At 37.0% G+C, this 19,969-nt stretch overlaps 1 protein-coding gene across 2 annotated transcripts in view; it reads left to right on the forward strand.

Annotated features, from left to right (window-relative positions):
• VPS8 (VPS8 subunit of CORVET complex) overlaps positions 1 to 19,969 on the forward strand; it is a 251,261-nt gene that overhangs the window by 131,070 nt on the left and 100,222 nt on the right. For both annotated transcript variants that reach the window (XM_080796297.1, XM_080796298.1), the window contains exons 30-34: positions 875 to 931; positions 4,250 to 4,332; positions 5,071 to 5,155; positions 5,940 to 6,038; positions 18,944 to 19,033. In XM_080796297.1, coding sequence (XP_080652423.1) covers positions 875 to 931; positions 4,250 to 4,332; positions 5,071 to 5,155; positions 5,940 to 6,038; positions 18,944 to 19,033 — 414 coding nt within the window. The remainder of the gene's footprint in view (positions 1 to 874; positions 932 to 4,249; positions 4,333 to 5,070; positions 5,156 to 5,939; positions 6,039 to 18,943; positions 19,034 to 19,969) is intronic.

Genomic DNA, 19,969 nt, shown 5'->3' on the forward strand with positions numbered 1-19,969 from the left:
ATTCCGAGGGTATCTCCTAATCCCAGTTAGATATCTTCTGTATATCCATAGGCAGGTGGCAAAGAAAACACTTTTTATCTGGAGAAAGTTCCCAGTAATGACTAGCATTTATTGAACACTTCATAGTACCAGCCTCTGTTCCAGGGTTTTTTTGTTTTGTTTTAAAGATTTTGTTAATTCATTTGAGAGAGAGAGCACAAGCAGGGGAAGCGGCAGAGGGAGAGGGAGAGACAGGCTCCTGGCTGAGCAGGGATCCCAAATCAGGACTTGATCCCAGGATCTGGGGTTCCTGACCTGAACCAAAGGCAGACAGATGCTTAACCAGCTGAGCCACTCAGGCGCTCCTGTTCCAGGGTTTTATATGTATGTGTTGACTCATTGCCATTGTATTGGTAGCCCTGAGATTGGTATTGTTGGTACCCTCTGTTCTGCAGATGAGGAAACTAAAGCCTGGAGAGGTTGTGTCACTCATCCAAGTCCATACTTAATAAGTGTTATTATCAGCAGTAAGTGTTGTTATTAAATGTTAAAGAGGTTAAGACTCAAATTCAGGTGGCCTGACTCTGTAAAGTCCATGCTTTGCCCGGTCCGTGGTATTCAGGGATCTTAAGGTTAAGGTGTACAGACGGTGCTGTCTTCCTGCCATGTTTCTAAATAGTAAGGATAAGATAGATACATATTAAGTTGTTAACATCCTTGAGCCTGCTGTGCCTTCTGACAGGCCAGTCAGGAAGCCATATATCTGTGGGGCTTGTTATGGCCAAGTGTGAATGAATTGATGATACAGAAAGGGTGTTTCCTATTATTTTCATTACTACAGTATTATGGCATCCATGTTAGTATCCAATAAAGAAAATACCTTTTCTTTCACCAGGTCCTTGAATTCCTCTGTAGTCCTGACGATGACTCCCGACACTCTGAAAGACAGCAGGTATGAACTACTGGAACTCTTTTTGCTAAAGGATGGGAAAGACGACAGAATAATAATAACTTTCCCCTTTCTTTCATGATGTCTAGCACAGAAGAGTTCTGTGCTAGACATCATGAAAGAAAGGGGAAAGTTACTTGTGCCAAACCCTAATACTGTGCTAGATGGTGACAACCAGAAAATAGTGTGGGTAGTTGTTAAAGGTACACTTGTAAACAATTTATATCAAACTAAATTCTTAGGCAGACTGGACCTGTCTGCATTCAGCATGACATCAAAGAGAGTTACTCATCCTTCTCTATGAAGTCGCAGCAGTTGGCACCTGTTGTGTTCTGCTTTCTGCCTGGGCCATTTATCTGATAACCACTCCTAGCTGCTGTGGCTCTGAACCAGAAAGGCTGCAGGCTCCTGAGTATTGGGACATCCAACTTTAGGGAGTGTCCTATAGCCCCCCTGCATTAGGGGTAAATATTTCTGGAGACTAGAATCCATCTGTCACTCCACTAATCACTATGAGATTGTAACTGTTTGATTACCACTTCTTTCTACTTAAGTCACTTTGAGTGTCTCTCCCAGGAGTAGGATTCTTTCAAAGCTTACCCCACTATAACTGTGAGCACGAAGAGAGCCTACTTTTTTTTTTTAAAGGATAGAAGCCTTTGCAGCTGTCTTTTTTTTTTTTTTTTTTTTTTTTTATTTATTTGACAGACAGAGATCACAAGTAGGCAGAGGCAGGTGGGGGGTTGGGGGAAGGCAGGCTCCCTGCTGATCAGGGAGCCCGATTCGAGGCTTGATCCCAGGACCCTGGGATCATGACCTGAGCCAAAGGCAGAGGCTTTAACCCACTGAGCCACGCAGGCGCCCCAAGAGAGCCTATTTAAAATTGATGGCCAGAGTCTGTCAGATAAGCAAGCTACAAAATATAAATACTTGCAGAGCTATGCTGGCCGTTTTTTATGGTAATAGTGCCCAACAGCTGGATTGTTGAGACTCAATAAAGAACAGAGGATAGCAAGGTGACCCTTTTCCCTGCACAGCTGTGGCCGATTGACTGCTGCAGACAAGCTCAGGAGAGAGAATGACTGCTAAAATTTTGGTTATCTCAAATTATATTGAATACAGCTAATAATGTGGACCCCCTCACTTTGCCCCTATTTCTCTCTTGGCAGGAAAAGTGAATGATGGTATGTGTGGTGTTACTATATAAAATGATAAGCACTTTTAATATAAAAAACTAAATTACACAGAAATAAAAATCAAATCTAAATGTAAAAGCCAAACTGAAAAGTAATCCTCATATAGTAGTGCTATACTTTTGGAAGTCCCCTTTGAGACTATCAGGTTTTTTCTCAACTCATTTGAGAAATAAGAAAATTGATACAGTAAACTGCTCAAGTTGACTACTAAGATTAGAACCCCCTTCCGTCCCTTCTAATCTAGCACTCTTGTGTCATGTGTTATGTATAAAAATTGGTGTCTGCAGTGTTTTTGAGTGTTTTCTGGTGGTATACTGATAAAATTTTAACAACTGGTTCCCCAGGTGTAGTTCTGATACAAATGTTGGTTGATATTTTCAATATTTAAGTGAATAAGATGAAGGCACAACAGTGAAAGCGTGACAGAACCCACAGATCCATCAGCGAAGTGACTTCTGTGCTCAGTTCTTGAATACTGGAAAAATAATAACTTAGTTTTTTGTGCTGTGCATAGTATAATGATTCTGACATGCACACTTTTAAGTTTGATTGCCTTATTTCCATCACTCTCTTACCCAGGGATTGGCAATTTTTTTTTAAAATTGCCAATTAATGATTAGTAAAATGATTAAAATGATTAGTAAAATGTAGTAAAATAATTGGGAAGTGGTGAGTTTTGAATGTTAATTACTTTTTAAAATTTAATGTATTATAAGTTTATATAATTTAATTTTGTAGCAATTGCTGTGCTTAACAACTGGCATACACAATTCCTGAAAATGTAACAGTCAGCTCTGTTGAGTTGGTAAGACTGGCTCCAGCAATGGTATTTCTATTATGTTATTCCAAATTGAGGCTCCCAGAAGATGGGTTCACTCCATGGTTCTAACAGTACATTACAGTGCTCAAAATGGACCAAATTAGGGTTCTGAAAAGTAAAATAGAGATAGGTTTCATTTCTTCTCCCCCTTTTTGTCTTTCTTTAACTTAAAAGTTAATCAGTTTCCTGTGTTAGAAAAATACTTTGTTGAATGGTTTCCTAAAGTTCTGGAAGGGTCATGTTCCTTTGTATCTTGACCTTAAGTATAAGAGAAAGCTTTCTCACATTGTCCTATTGACTATGTAATGATTCTATTCTATTTTGAGGTTTATTTAAAAATATTAATGATTCAGTCTCAACATCCTAGTCACTTTTTTATTCATCTACTTGGTGTGGTAAGGATTAATTATATGAACCCCAGTGTGTGTTTGTTTTTATAGTAAAATACATATACCATAAAATTGATTTTAACCACTTTATATAATTCAGTGGCTTGAAGTCTGTCTCATTGTTGTACAACCATCATCACCGTCCATCTTCAGAACTTTATCTTCCTGAACTGAGACTCTGTATCCATTAAACCATAACTCCCCAGTACCACCTTCTTCAGCCCCTGCCAGCTACCATTCCACTTTCTACTTTGACTGCTTTGAATTTGACTACTTTAGGTACTTCATATGAATGGAATCACACAGTATTTGTCCTTTTGTGACTGGCTTATTTTGCTTAGCATGTTTTTAAGGTTCATCCATGTTCTAGCAGGTGTCAGATTTCATTCCCTTTTAAGACGAATAATATTCCATTATATGCATATACCATATTTTGTATATCCATTTGTCCATTAAGGGACATTTGGGTTGTTGCCACCATTTGCCTCTTGTGGGTAATGCTGCCATGAGAAACCCCAGTGTTTAAATAGAGAAATTGACATGTAAACATGGATACTGCCTGTGGACAATAGATTTTAAAGAACTGTGAGATATTAAAGCACCAGATAAGTATATGGACATTTTTGGCTTAGTGGAGGGTTAATTAGATAGTCTAATAAGACTTTATTTATAAATACTATGACATTCCTTCCATGTTTGAAAAATAGAGCCATTTATCTTTTTGTGAGACTTAATTACAGTATCACCAACATTATGATGGTAGTCTTCTGGTCCCTCATACATGGGAAATCCAAGCCAAAACTTCAATTAATATGACCAACCAAAAAAAAAAAAGTTACGGTTTGTGTAGCTGAATGGACTCTTACGGAGCTAGTAAATAAAAGTAGATTCCAAAGTGTTTATTTTAAATGTTCAGGTCCTTTTAGAATTGCTGCAGGCTGGAGGCATAGTTCAGTTTGAAGAGAGTCGGCTCATCCGGATGGCAGAGAAAGCAGAATTGTAAGTTGTTTTTAACGTATACGTTAGTTCCCATATCCTAAGTTACACTTCTCTACCTGGAGGCCCAGTTGATGCATTGCCAATTTTTAATTAAGAAAGCTATATAAGTAACAGCAGAAAACCTCAATGCAAAAGTTCTGGTCTTTCAAGTCTAGAAATTAAGTTACATTTGCAGAAATTAACACTGAGTAAATTTGAAGTGCTTGTGCATTTGTTTTCGTATGAAAATGAAGTAGGTCTTATGATTTATTAGTTTAGTTTTTCTTTACTTAAAATTTCTATTGTTTTATAGATTTTTGTGTTACCTTATTCAAACATATTCTAAACAGTGCAGAATTTGAGATAACAAATAAGATACAGTATGTTAACATTTATCTCATTTGTTGACTATTTCATTTGCCATATTTAATTCAACAGAGAAACGTCATATAGCTTAATTGATGACTAATATATTAACAGGTTTTATGTGACACATTGTTGCTTTAACATTTATTTTGTACCCAGCTTTGAAATTTCTTCTAACATATAGTATCATATTCAGCAGCATTTTAAACGTGTATTTAGGGGAATGGCAACCACTCCTGTCCCTTAAATACTGTAACTTCATTTCACAGTAGAAATAACATCTACTATATTCATTTTTCTTGACACTAACCTCTGTGAGCAAAGTTCTTGAAACAATAAGCTAATAACCACCGGTCTGTTTGGTACTCTGAAGTTTTCCCTTTTGTGTTCTAGCTATCAAATTTGCGAGTTTATGTATGAACGAGAACACCAATATGACAAAATAATTGATTGCTACTTACGTGACCCGCTAAGGGAGGTGAGTTATGAGACTGGTTTACCCTTTTTTTTCTTACTCAGTCGTCTCCTCCCCTTATTAGGTAGACATAACTATTAAGCAGGTATAACTGTTCAGGAGAAATGCTGGGACATCTGTTTGCTGATTCAATTTTTTTTTTCATTTATTCACCAGGTTTTTGTCAAGTGCTTACTATTAGCCCACTATACACTGATCATTAAAATAGATACAGTTGCTGCAACTTTAGAACTTACAGTCTAGTGATGGAGACTGACAGTAAGGAAACCAGATACTTAATTACAGATGTGATGAGTGCTTGAGAGGAGAAAGTGGGTGCAACTTGGGAAGATGTTGGGGAAACCGACTTCTACAGAGAAGCCAGGGAAAGAATCTCGGAGGAGGTGACATAGAGACTGGGTTTTGGAATTTGAGGTGAAGCCAGTCAAGTAAACAGCCAGCAGCAAAGTATTGCAGGATAGGGACAAGGATAATAGAGAAGGGCATGATGCGAGATGAAATTACGAATGTAGATAGGGTCCACCAAAGATAAAAGTATATGATATTCCCTCATTTGGTTGATGAATTGAGACCAAAATTAATTGAGTGGATTTGCAACTTCCAAGAGTCTGCCCTAAACATTAAGTTCATTCTCTTTAGTGTCAGTTTTCCAGCAATTTAACTATCTACAAGAGGCTTACCATCTCCAAATAGTAGATACTTACCAAGACTGTTACAGATAGTGGATAGTGATTGACTATTGCTTGAGTGAATGAATGAATAAGTTGCATTGTCTTGTGTTCTTCAGGAAGAAGTCTTTAACTACATTCACAATATCTTATCCATTCCTGGACACAGTGCAGAGGAGAAGCAGTCTGTATGGCAGAAAGCAATGGATCATATAGAGGTACTGATTCAATAAAACTTTTGAAACTTCTCCATTTGTATGGATATGTCCCAAATCACATATACGCTAACTAAGTAACGCCCAGTGTCATATTAAGTTGATCGACATGAGGATTAACATCTTTTTCAGATTATTTATTCACCTCATATTTATATTCATAAAGTCCATGTCATAATACAATGTATTCTGTCATGACTTCTGAAAATAACCCAAGTTCAATCAGCCGAATGGCAAGCTGGAATATTGTGGGTTTTTAGAACCTTAGAATGACTCTGAGAGTAGTATTGGTCTTCCTCCCTAAAATGGGATAGGGAGCCATTCCCCCCAGTCACCCAGTGGAATTTTACAAACAGTCCTCTAATGCATTGTTCTCTCCGATGGATTTTTCTCTCATATGTAACAGAGCGGCGATTCTCATTTTGTTTATGCATGCTGTGTTACAAGAATACAGGAATTGACTTTGGAGCAAGAACTTTTTAGAAAACGAGCTTATAGATACCTAAATGGAGAGACTAATGCATGTGTGATGAACATGTGATCACAGTGCATTCTTAGGAGGGGCCCCAGAATCAGTCCTCCGATTAGTTTCCTTAGATTCATCATGTACACTGCATCTCAAAAACCAACAGAGTTAGCCGGTTTTTTAAAATCTATTCTGTTTAATGGATCACTGATGATTGAAAAAAACAAAAGTATAATGAAAGATGCTGAGGTAATCCTGCTTTGGAGATAACAAATCTAGTTTTTCTCCTTGTAGTGAGGATCCGCTGTTGGAGGAACTTCTGGTGATGGGTTTAGTGCTGTAGTGAAAGATACGTGGTTATTGAGTATCTTTAAAAAATTGTTATGCAGGGGCGCCTGGGTGGCTCAGTGGGTTAAAGCCTCTGCCTTCGGCTCAGGTCATGATCCCAGGGTCCTGGGATCGAGCCCCGCATCGGGCTCTCTGCTCAGTGGGGAGCCTGCTTCCCTTCCTCTCTCTCTCTCTCTCTGCCTACTCGTGATCTCTGTCAAATAAATAAATAAAATCTTTAAAAAAAACTGTTATGCATATGGAAAATGATAAGAAAGGATGAGCTCAGAAACTTTGAGGAAACATTGCTTGTGATATGAATTCTTCGTTCGGGTTCCTGACAGTTGTAAAGTTTAGAGAGATGGGAAATGTGCACAGCATCTTACGTGAAACATGTGGTGTGAACGGTGGGGCAGTCAGTCACCAGGTATGTGGTCTGAAGTAATTGCTATGCTTTTTCATCTGTAGGATTGAGAACATACATGTTACTTAATGTTACCCTATTCCTGCTAACAAAAAATTGAATACATCTTGGTGGAAAGAACCCAAGAAAACCTTTCTCTGTATACGTTATATCTTTTTTTCTTTAATCATTTTGTATTCTTTTTCCTTTCATCATTTCCTTTGTCTTCATAGTTGCCTTATGGCTTCTTCTTCATTTCTCTTCATCTGCATTACGCAGTGGTTTGAGCACATGGGCTCCAGATACCCGAAAATGAAGCTGTGCCTTGTGATGAATTAATCAATGAGTAAACAAATTATGCAGCAGAAAACTCATACTGGAGAAACAAGAAGTATTTTTACTGCGCAACAGTTACTTCTGCGGGTTGTTTTCCCCACATCCGCACATATTTTCACCTTGAACTTTTTAGTATTTCTTAAGGCCACAATTGCAAATATGTAGGCTTTTTGTTGAAGAACTTCCATGGCTGCAGTAATGTGAATAAAATCAGCCTTCATTGTATAGGGGGAAAGGTCCTCAGAATTTTCTGACAGTAGACACAGTGTATAGATTAGTGGTTCTTAACACTTGAGGGGTTATAGACCTCCTGTGAGACTCTAATGAAAGATTTGGACCCATATATTGTGCATATACTGTGCATGTACACAAACTACATAGTTTTGTTTACAATCTCAGGGATCCATAGACCTCCTAAAAGCTATTCTTAGATTGGGTCTGTGGATTCCGGGTAAAGAATCTCTAGTTTCAGTGTTTTTTCCAATATAGAGAAAACATGTTTCTTTAGATTTTTAAAAATGTTTTTCATTTTGAGGCACTTGGGTGGTTCAGTCAGTTGAGCATTTGACTCTTGATTTTGGCTCAGACCATGGTCTCAGGTTCGGAAATCGACCCCTGTGTTGGGCTCTGCGCTTAACGTGGAATCTGCTTGAGATTCTCTCCCTCCCTCCTCCCCCGACCCCGCTCATATACATGTGCACACTCACTCTCTCTAATAAATAAATAAATCTTTAAAATATTTTTCATTTTGAAATATAGAAAACATCCCTCAAAGTGCATAAAACAAGTGTGCAGTTTAATAACACATTTAAAAAAGCAAACATCCCAGACCCAGATCAAGAAATTGACTTATTTCTAATACCCCAGACTCCTTTTGTGTATCCTTTCCTGATCACATTCTCTTGCCTTCCCTAGTGTGCCCAGGATCCTGGTTATTCTAATAATTTCCTGCTTTTCTATATACTGCTGCTGTTGCACATGCCTACATCTCTAAAAAGACATGTTTGTTTTGCCTTTTTCTGAACTTTACATAAGTGAAGTTCTACTCTTTGAAGTTTGTACATTTTGTTGTAGTAGTTATGGTTCATTTTAATTCTTGTGTAGTATTCCACTTTCCAATTATATTAAAATCTATTCATTTCTACTGTTAGTGAACATTTCTATTTCTAGTTTTTGACTATTAAAAGAAGTGCATCCATGATCTCTCTTTTTTTTTTTTTTTAAGATTTTATTTATTTGTTCGACTAAGCAAGAAGGGGGAATGGCAGGCAGGCTCCCCGCTGAGCAGGGAGCCCGAGGCGGAACTTGATCACAGGGCCCTGAGATCATGACCTAAGCCAAAGGCAGGCGCTTAACCAGCTGAGCCACCCAGGCTTTCCCATCCGTGATCATTCTTATTCATGCATCTTAAGCACAGCATTTCCTGAGGGCAGTCTAGCATTACAGCATCAGCTGAGAACTTGATAGAATGGCAGTTTCAGTCTTTGCCTCAGACCTAGTGAATCTGAAACTCTGGAGGCAGGCCTAGCGGTATGGTTCAATAGCCCCTCTGGGTGATTTTGATGCATGCTAACATTTGATGATCTCTGCTCTAAGGTCTATATAATTGCCAGTTAATTGGGATAAATACATTAAACTTCACCATATGCCTGCATTGTATGAGATTTTCCATTAGCTCTGTATCCTTGCTAGACTTCAAAATTTTGCCAATCTAGTGCATGTATAATGATATTTTATTATGTTTGAAATTTACGTATGCTTAATTACTAATGAGATTGATAGTCTTTTCTTGTTTATTGGCCCTTTAAATTCCCTTTCTGTGATGTGCTTGTTGAAGTCTTTTGCCCATTTTTCTATTAGAATACCTCTTGTACTTAACTGATTTGTACTTCATCATGTATCCTGAATCTTAGTCCTTTTTCAGTGATACATGTTGTCGATGTCTTCCACTCTGTGGCTTTTTCCTGTGGTTCTTTTGAGGAAAGTTCTTTTTTTAAGGTAGTCAGATCATTAATGTTTTCCTTCTGTTCTAAAGGAGAAATTCTCCTGTATTGTTGCCTAACAGCTTGCTTGTTTATTTTGTTTTTGAATCTTAGGTCCTCTTGAAAGCAGTTTTTGCACTTGGTGGAATGGTGGTGTCCAATTAATTTTTAAAGTATGGATGTCCAGTTTTCTCAGAAACAGTTATTTTAAAAAGTTGCCTTTCCCCATTGCTCAACAGTGCTAACTTTGGCATAAGCATATCAGGGTTCTATGTGTTTGATCTGTCTTTCAGCGCTCTGTTCTGCTTCACTGCTCTCTCTCTGCATCAGTGCCATGCTACTAAGTACTGTTGTTTTATAATAACTCTTGACATCTTTAAGAGAGTATTGGCTATTCTTGACCTTTTATACTTTATTTATTTTTAAAATTTTAATTCTCATATAGTTAACATACAGTGCTACTTTCACATGTACAGTATAGTGATTCAGCAATTCTGTACATTGCTCAGGGCTTGTTGTGCTAAGTGTACACGTCATCCTCTTCACCTGTTCCACCCATCCTCCCACCCCCACCCCCTCGGGTAACCATCCGTTCTCTATAGTTAAGACTGTGTTTTGGTTTGGTTTGGTTTGGTTTTGGTTCTCCTTTGTTTATTTTGTTTCTTAAATTCCACATATGAGTGAAATCATATGGTATTTGTCCTTCTCTGACTGACTGATTTCACCTTTATACTCTGTAGCTCCATCCATGTTGTTGCAAATGGCAAGATTTCATTCTTTTAAGTGATTGAATAATATTCCATTGTGTATATATACCACATCTTCTGTCAGTAGATATACCACCATTCATCTGTCAGTGAACACTTGTTCAGTGCTTCCGTAACTTGGCTTTGTAAATAATGCAGCCATAAGCATAGGGATGCATATACCTTTTCAAATTAGTATTTTCATATTCTTTGGGTAAATACCCAGTAATGGAATACTGGATCATATGGTAGCTCTGTTTTTTTTTAATTTAATGTATTTTTTAAAGATTTTATTTATTTGAGAGAGAGAACGAGAGTAAGAGGAATCACAGAGGAAGAGGGTGAGGGAGAAGGAGACTCACCAGTGAGTGGAGAGCCTGGTGTAGGGCTCAATCCCCGGACCTGGAGATCATGACCTGAGCCACCCAGGCACCTCTATTTTTTATTTTTTGAGGAACTTACACACTGTTTTCCACATTAGTTTGCATTCCCAACCATAGTGCACGAGGGTTCCTTTTTCTTCACATCCTCACCCATACTTGTTTCTTGTGGGGGTTTTGTTGTTGTTTAGTTTTTGTTTTTGTTTTTAGCCGTTCTGACAAGTGTGGGGTGATACCTCATTGTAGTTTAGATTTGCTTTTCCTGATGATAAGTGATATTGAGCATCTTTTCATGTGTCTCTTTGCCATCTGTGTGTCATCTTTGTAGAAATGTCTGTTCCTGTCTTCTGCCCATTTTTAATTGGACTGTTTGGGGTTTTTTAGTGTTGAGTTATTTTATTCTTTATGTAGTTTTGATACTAACCTTTATTGGATAGGTCATTTGCAAATATCTTCTCCCATTCTATAGGGTGTCTTTTAGTTTTGATTGTTTCCCTTTCTGTACAGAAACTTTTTATTTTGATGTACTCCCAGTAGCTTGTTTTTGCTTTTATTTCCCTTGCCTCAGGAGACATATCTAGGAAAATATTATTATAGCCGATGTCAGAGAAATTACTGCCTGGGCTCTTCTTTAGGATTTCTATGGTTTCAGGTCTCATATTTAGATCCTTAATCCATTTTGAGTTTATTTTTGTGTATGGTATAAGAAAGTGGCCCAGTTTTATTCTTTTGCATGTTGCTGTCCAGTTTTCCCAGCACCATTTGTTGAAGAGGCTATCTTTTTGCCATGGTATATTCTTGCCTCCTTGGTCTAAGATTAACTGACCATGTAATCATGGGCTTATTTCTAGGCTCTCTATTCTGTGTTTGTTTGTATGCCAGTACCATACTGTTTTGATGATCACAGCTTTGTAATAGGTCTTGAAATCTGGGATATGTGTTACCTCCAGTTTTGTTCTTCTTCATGTCTTTTGTGCTTTCATACAACTTTTAGGAGTATTTATTATAGTTCTGTGAAAAATGCTGTTGGTACTTTGGTAGGGATTGCATGAAATCTATGGATTGCTTTGGGTAGTATGGACATTTTAACAGTATTGGTTCTTCCAGTCTGTCAATGTGGAATATCTTTCCATTTGTTTCTATCATCTTCAGTTTATCGTGTATTAAAGTTTTCAGAGTACAGGTCTTTTACCTCCTTGGTTAAATTTATTCCTAGCTATTTTATTATTTTGAGTGCAGCTGTAAATGAGCTTGTTTTGTTAATTTCTCGTTCTGCCACTTTATTATTAATGTAAAGAAATGCAGTGGATTTCTCTGTATTGATTTTGTAACCTGTGACCTTACTGAATTCATTTATCAATTCTAGTAGTTTTTAGGGTTTTCTGTGTATGGTATCACGTCATCTGCAAATACTGAAAGTTCCACTTTTTCGTTACCATTTTGGATCCCTTTTATTTCTTTTTCTTGTCTAATTGCTATGGCTAGAACTTGTAGTACTGTGTTGAATAAAACTGGTGAGAGCGGACATTCTTGTCATCATCTTGACTTTAGGGGAAAACCTCTCAGTTTTTCACCATTTAGTATGATGTTATCTGCAGGTCTTTCGTATGTGGCCTTTATTATGTTGCGATATGTTACCTCTCCACCTATTTTGTTGAGGGTTTTTATCATGAACAGATGTTGTACTTTACCAAATGCTTTTTCTGCATCTATCAAAATGGTCATATGGTTTTATACTTTCTCTTGTTGTAATAAATCACGTTGATTGATTTGCAAATAGTGAACCACCCTTGCATCCCAGAAACAAATCCCATTTGATCATAATAAGTGATTTTTTTAATGTATTGGTGCATTCAGTTTGCTAATATTTTGTTGAGAACTTCTGTATCTGTGTTTATCAGAGAAATCTGCCTGTAGTTCTCTTTTTCATAGGGTCTGTATCTGGTCTTGGTATTAGGGAATGCTGGCATACCCTCGTAGAATATCCTCTTCTATTTTTTGGAGTTGTTTGAGAAAAATAGGTATTAACTCTTCTTTAGATGTTTGATAGCCTGATGATTCACAGACCTGTACCCCCGGGGCAAATAATACATTATATGTTAATTGAAAAAATAATAATTTTAAAAAAGGTTTGGTAGAAATCACCTGTGAGGCCATTTGGTCCTGGACTTTTGTTTGCTGGGAGTTTTTTGATTCCTGATTCAGTTCTTTGCTGGTTATCAGTCTGTTCAAATTCTCTATTTATTCCAGATTCATTTTGGGGAGGTTATATGTTTCTAGGAATTTATCCATTTTGTCTAGGTTGTCCAGTTTGTTGTCATATAATTTTTCATAATATTCTCTTATAATTGTATTTCTGTGGTGTCCATTGTTATTTCTCCTCTTTCATTTTTTATTTTGTTTATTTGAGCCTGCTGTATTTTTTTGATGAGTTTAGATTTAGGTTTATCAATTTTGTTGATTTGTTTCAAAGAACCAGCTCATGGTTTCATTGCTCTGTTCTGTTTTTTTAGTTTCTGTATAATTTATTTCTGCTCTGATCTTGATGTCCTTCCTTCTACTGTTTTGGGGTTTTGTTTTTTTTTTCCCCTTACTCGTTTAGGTTTAAGGTTAGGTTGTTTATTTGAGATTTTTCTTTCTTCTTGAGGTAGTCCTGTAGTGCTATAAACTTCCCTTTTAGAGCACTTTTGCTGTATCCTGAAGATTTTGGACCATTGTATTTTCATTTTCATTTGTTTCCATTTATTTTTTTTTTTATTTTTTAAAGATTTTACTTATTTGAGAGAGTGCGAGGGAGAGAACATGTGCCAAGTGTAGGGCAGAGAGAGAGAGAGAAGTAGACTCCCCACTAAGTGGGAGCCTGACATGGGGCTCAATCCCAGGACTCCGGGACCATGACCCCAGCCAAAAGCAGACGCGTAACTGACTGAGCCACCCAGGCACCCCGTTAGCATTTATTTTTTGATTTTTTCTTTGATTTCTTGGTTGACCCATTCATTGTTTAGTAGCATGTTACTTAACCTCCATGTATTTGTGGTCATTCCAGACTCTTTCTTTTGGTTGACTTCTAGTTTTATATCATTGTGGTTAGAAAAGGTGCATGGTATAAATTCAGTCTTTCTCATTTTGTTTGGACTTGTGGCCTAACTTGTGATCTGTTTTGAAAAATGTTCCATGTGCACTTGAAAAAAAAAAGTGTGTTTTCTGCTGTCCTAGGATAGAATGTTTTGAATATATCTGGATGGATCTGTGGATTTCCATCTGGTACAGTGTTTCATTCAAAGCCACTATTTCCTTGTTGACTTTCTGTTTGGATGATCCTGTACATTCCATGTAAGGGAGGTATTAAAGTACCCAATTACTGTATTATTATCAATGACTTCCTTTTTGTTTGTTATTAACTGCTTTATGTATTTGGGTGCTTCCATGTTGGGTTTATAAATATTTACAGTTGTTACATCTTCTTGTTGGATTGTTCCCTTTATAATTATATAGTGTCTTTTATTTCTCTGTCTTTACACTCTTTGTTTTAAACTCTAGTTGTCCAATATAAGTATTGTTACCCTGGCTTTCTTTTCACGTCCATTTGAATGGTAAATGCTTTTTCATCCCTTCACTTTTGATCTGCATGTGTCTTTAGGTCTGAAATGAGTCTCTTATAGATGAGTCTCATATAGATGGGTCTTGTTTTTTTATCCATTCTGTCACCCTGTATCTTTTGATTGGATCATTTAGTCCCTTTGCATTCAAAGTAATTATTGATAGGTCTGTACTTAACTGCCATTTTGTTACTAATCTTTTGGTTGCTTTTGTAATTTTCCTCTGTTCCTTTCTCTCATGCTGTCTTCTTTCATCGTTTGTTGTTGGCTTTGTTTAGTGGTATAATTAGATTCTTTGTTCTTTATTTTTTGCATATCTTTTCCTGATTTGATTTGTGGTTACCTTAGGTTTATATATAACACCTTGTGCATATATGAAGTTGATGGTCACTTAAGTTTGAACCCATTTTTTACTCCTTTCCCTTCTAGTTTTTAGGTATATGGTGGCATACTTTATATCCATTTATTTTGTGAGTGCTTTGACTGATTTTCATAGATATACTTATTTTTAATGCTTTTGTGTTTCCTGCTTTCTTACTTTTACTTATTGTCTTTCTTTCCATTCAGAGAACATTTCTTGTGGGACCGTTTTAGTGGTGATGAATTGCGTAAACTTTTGTTTGTCTGGGAAACTCTTTATCTGTCTTCCTATTCTGAATGGGTAGCCTTGATAGATAGAGGCTTCTTGACTGAAGATTTTTTTTTCTTTTAGTCTTTGAATATATTTTGCCACGGTCTTTTGACCTTCAGTGTTTCTGCTGAAAAATCAGTGATACCATTATGTGGTTTCCCTCATACATAACTGTCTTCTCTTGCTGCTTTTAAAATTCTCTCTTTATCAGTATTTTTTGCCATTTTAAATACTGTGTGTCTTGGTGAGGACCTAGTTAAGTTGATTATGTTGGGGGTTCTCTGTGCCTCCTGGATCTGGATTTCTGTTTCCTTTCCCAGAATCAGGAAGGGTTTTTTTGTTTGTTTTTGTTTTAATTTTTTTTTATTGACATATAATGTATTATTAGCCCCAGGGTACAGGTCTGTGAATCGCCAGGTTTACACTTCACAGCACTCAGAATCAGGAAGTTTTTGGCTATTATTTCTTCAAATAAATTATCTGTACCCTTTTCTCTCTCTTCTCCTCTGGGAATCCCCATAATGTGAATGTTCTACTTGATGGTGTCTCAGAATTCCTTAAGTCTATTTCCTTTTTTTTTTTTTTTTTTCCCCTCCCTCTGCTGTTCAGCTTGGTTGCTTTCCATTACTCTGTCCTCCTGGGCATTTGTCCATTCTTCTGCTTCTTCTAGTCTGCTATTTATTTCATGTAATATATTTTTAATTTCAGTAACTGAGTTCTTCATCTCCGTTTGGTTCTTTTTATATTTTCTGTCTCTTTGTTAAGAGTCTTACTGAGATCCTCCACTCTCTTCTCAAGTCTGAGTATCTTTATGGCCACTAACCTAAATTCTCTATTAGGCGTAATATCTCTTTCATTTAGCTCTCTTGCCATGATTTTGTCCTGTTTTCACTTGGGACATATTCCTTTGTCTCTTCTTTTTGTTGGACTCTCTGTGTCTGCTTCTGTGTGTTAGGAGAGTCAGCTGTGTCTTCTGCTGTTAAAAGTCGTGGCCTTATGAAGAAGAGGTCATATAGTGACTGCAGTGTGATGTCCCCTGTTCACCAGAACCTGGTGTTTTAGTGGGTCTTCTGTGGCTGTTGCATGTATCCTACTGTTGTGGTTGAGCTGCCTTTGCTCTCAGTCCAGTTATCAGCAATAGCTCTTTGCCCTTTGTGGCCAGAGTTTGTCCCGGTATTGTTAGTGGGTCAGTCTGGGGCTTGGTCTTAAGGTGAGTTAGACCATATGTTTGCCAGAGTTGTGGTAGCACTGAACTGCAGGAGACTATGGAAGTGGGGTGTGCCATGCTAGCAAGGTCCACACTGGCAAGAGGGAACTTGCAGCTGGAGGGGTCAGATTCTTTGAAGTGCCGTGGGGCAGGATGCATGCTGTTAGCAAGGTTTGTGTGGATCTGCTGTGGGAGGGGACCTGGAATGGAGACCTGGCTGGAGGAGGCATGTCCACAGAAGAGCTAGGGTGCAGTGGTGGTATATGTAAGTTAGAGAATATGGGTGCTGTGCTGGTTCCTGCAGGTGGCTGTGTGTTTGTGCTTAGGTGGGGGGGAGTGGTGCAGGGGAAGGAAATGGTGCCTACCAGCTCCTTTGTTCCTAGAGAGGTCTCCCAACGATCCCTGCCCCTCCAGCACATGCTCTGAGATTAGCAAACAAATCTCCCTCCCCTATGTCCGATGCATTTTTCAGACTAGTGCTGCTGTTTTGTCTATCTTCTCAGGACTGTTTATTGTGCTGTCTCTTTAAGGGTGGAGACTTAGTCTCCTCTCATCCTCCACGCTCTCTCACTAAAAAATGCTGATTTTCAAAGTTCCAAGTTTAAAATCCCACTGATTATAAGAATTCACAAATCTAGCCTCTCTGGTTTTCAAAGCCATGTTATGGGGATTCATCTTCCCATGCAGGCTCCCTGATGCAAGAGTCTGTTTTCCCTCTCCGTGCCTGAGGTGTCCATCCCTCCTGTGGACAGTCCCGTTAGTCCATTTAGCTCCCTAGTGTGTCTCTACCTTTCCTACCAGCTTCACTGGGGTCTCTTCTCTATATTTAGCTGTGGAGAGTTTGTTCTGCCAGTCTTTAGGTCATTTTCTGGGTAATTTACACTAACGTAGGTGTGTAGGTGTTATCTAGTTGTATTGGTGGGAAATGGTAAGCTTAGCGTCCTCTTACTCTGCCATCCTCCCTGCCTGTCAACCTTCTGTACTTTTAAATATATTTTATTATTAGCTGGTCAGGTTCTACAAAAAAAAAATATTTTATCCTTATGATAGTGACACGGATTGCACTAAATCTCTGTTATTTTAAATTTAATTGACATCTTTACAATATTGAGTCTTCCATTCTATGACCTTGTAGTTATAAGCCTTTATTCAAGAGCTTCTGTAAAGGTTTACAACTTTCTCTATAGAGAAAATAGGTCTCTATTCTTCATTAGATTAACTGTTACAATTTTATATTTTTATCGTAACAGTGCTATTGTTAATGGGTTTTTTTAAATTTTTATTTCCAATGTAAGTACATTTACTATAAGGATTTTTTATGGAAGGCTTCTGTTTCTGGTATATTAACAGTTTTTTCATAAATGAGTTTTTCACCTTTTCTTTCTTAGTATATAGTTATGGTGAATCTTATTGGTATGAAACCAGCCTTGAATTCTGTGGATAAATGTAACTTGATCCTGATAGTATCCTTTATAAATATTGTTGGACTTTGTTTTTATTTAGGATGTTTGTATCAATGTTTATGATTAAGACTTGTCTATAGTTCTCCTTTTTTGTCCTCTTGAATTTAGGTGTCAAAAATTGTGCTAGTCTCATAAAATGAGTTGAAGTTTTGGTTTGGTTTTGTTTTGTTTCCTATTCTCTGTAAGAGGTTAATTAATGTTGGCATTATTTCTTCTTTAAATGGTTGCTAAAACTTAAAAGTGAAGCTATTTGGGCCTGGAGTTTTCCATATAGAATGATTTTTGAGTATTCATTCATTTCCTTAGTGATTAAAAATCAATGCAGGTTTCTCTAATTGTTAAGTCAGTTTATTAAACAATTTTTTCTAGGAACTTTTATCCATTTTGTCTGAATTTTCAAGTTCTTTATATAAATTCATAATAATTTCTTTTTAATACCTTCAGATCAGTAATAATATCCCCTTTTCATTTGTGTTGTTCATTAGTTGTGCTTTCTCTATTTTGATATGTATTATATAAAAGTAGTATAAACTATAATTACTTGTGTCTGCTCACTATTATTAAAGAACTACACAGAGTTCTTATTAAAGTTACTACACAGAAATATTAGATATATTATGAATGTTGCAGTCACAATAACTTGTCTCATTTTTAATTGAGAATATGCCGCATTGATGTGTTGTTGGTCTTTGCGTTTTAGCAATGTAAACATGCAGTTGGAAGGGTAGAAGAGTAGGTCACAGAAACCAAGTTAGAAGAGAGTTTCAAGAAGATAAGTATCCAGTAATGTCTAGGAAAGTTCAAGGAGAGGGCAGGTTGGAAGTCTTAAATTTAATAGAAATAGATCTTATTAACAGTGGTTAATAAACAATTGTCAATGTCTTTGTCTCATTTAAGACTTATAACCTTAAAATGTTTTAAGACACTCCTTGTTTCAAAATCTACCAGGTATCAGGAGTAAAGTTTTCGAATTCTTACCTGGAAAAATTGCAACTATCCCCCCCTTTTTTTTTCTTTGCTTCAGTTATTACTTTAAGCTCAAGGGTGAAATTCACTGACAGGAAATTTGGGAAAGCTCTTGTTCCTTCTGTTTGTCCTGTAGATATCAAGGCTTAAATCCAGAGTTTTAGTGCTTTCATTTTCTAAGCATGAATTACCTTTTATATCAAAATCTAATGTTTTACCTGGCATATTTCTAATTTTGTTCACTTGCAATGTGCCTTTAAATTGGGACCTTATATTGAGGTCTTCTGAAGTGTAGTGTAGAAGCTCATGAAAATACTAAAGTAGGTAATTATGCTTCACATCTATGGAAATTCTATTTAAACTTAACATAAAAGATCATTTTATCTTTTCCTTTCACTTTAGGAACTTGTATCCCTGAGGCCTTGTAAAGCTGCAGAGCTGGTTGCTATTCACTTTTCTGAACAGATTGAAACAGTCATTAAAAAACTTCAGGTAAATATTGCAAAAATACATTGGGAAGAAGCATCTAGTGGAGAGACAATTATTGCATATTCACTTAAGAACTTTATAGTAATTTCCTCAACAGATAGTTGCTGTTTAAGCATTTTCTACACATGGTATGTGTGTGTATATATTTGGGAACAGTTGTATGATGATCTCTGCATCTGGAAGGAGTTCATCTTTATGCATAATAATAAATAGTAACATCACCAAAACATTTTTAGAACTATGCCCTGTACTTAATCTAGAATTAGTAATCCATAGAAGATCCCCCTGCCTTTGTTTTTTTGTTTTCGGCTATAGGAACTACAGCTCTATTCTCTTTGAGGTTGATGTTATTTATTATTTATTCAGACTTTTGTCATCCTCAAATTGGGTTAATGCTGACTATTTAGAATTTTTCTTGGAAAATCTTAACTAGAATACAGTTATATTAATGTTGAATATTGAGATGCTCAATTTGAAGTGTGATTTAGTGAACAGAGTATTCCACTTGTCACTATCATTGTGGTGCTGGTAGTGTGTTTTGCTCACTGTTGTTGGGGCCACAAGTTGTAGGGGTAGGGAACAGGACAATGACAACAACATAAAGCATGACCTAGAGTCCTCAAGTGCCCATAATTGTAGGAGGGGATAACTATGCAAGAGGAAGGCCAAAGTAGTGAGTGGAGGGCACCTGGTATGAGAGACAAAGATATGGAATCTATTAATTTAAACGCTTACAGTGGCCTCACCATGTATGACAGGATGGTAGGATGTGATTTGCAAATAAGAATGCAGCTTTTTCTTTCATTTTCCCTGTGGAAGAAAGAAGCACTTACATAACATGCAAGGTTATAAGTGCCACACCAGACACGTGGAGAAAGTGTTGTAGAAGCAAGAGGAGAGAGAGAGAGAGAGAGACTGTTTGAGGCTGGCGACAGCTCC

This window comes from Martes martes (genome assembly GCF_963455335.1).
Source record: "Martes martes genome assembly, chromosome: 1".
NCBI classification, from domain to species: domain Eukaryota; kingdom Metazoa; phylum Chordata; class Mammalia; order Carnivora; family Mustelidae; genus Martes; species Martes martes.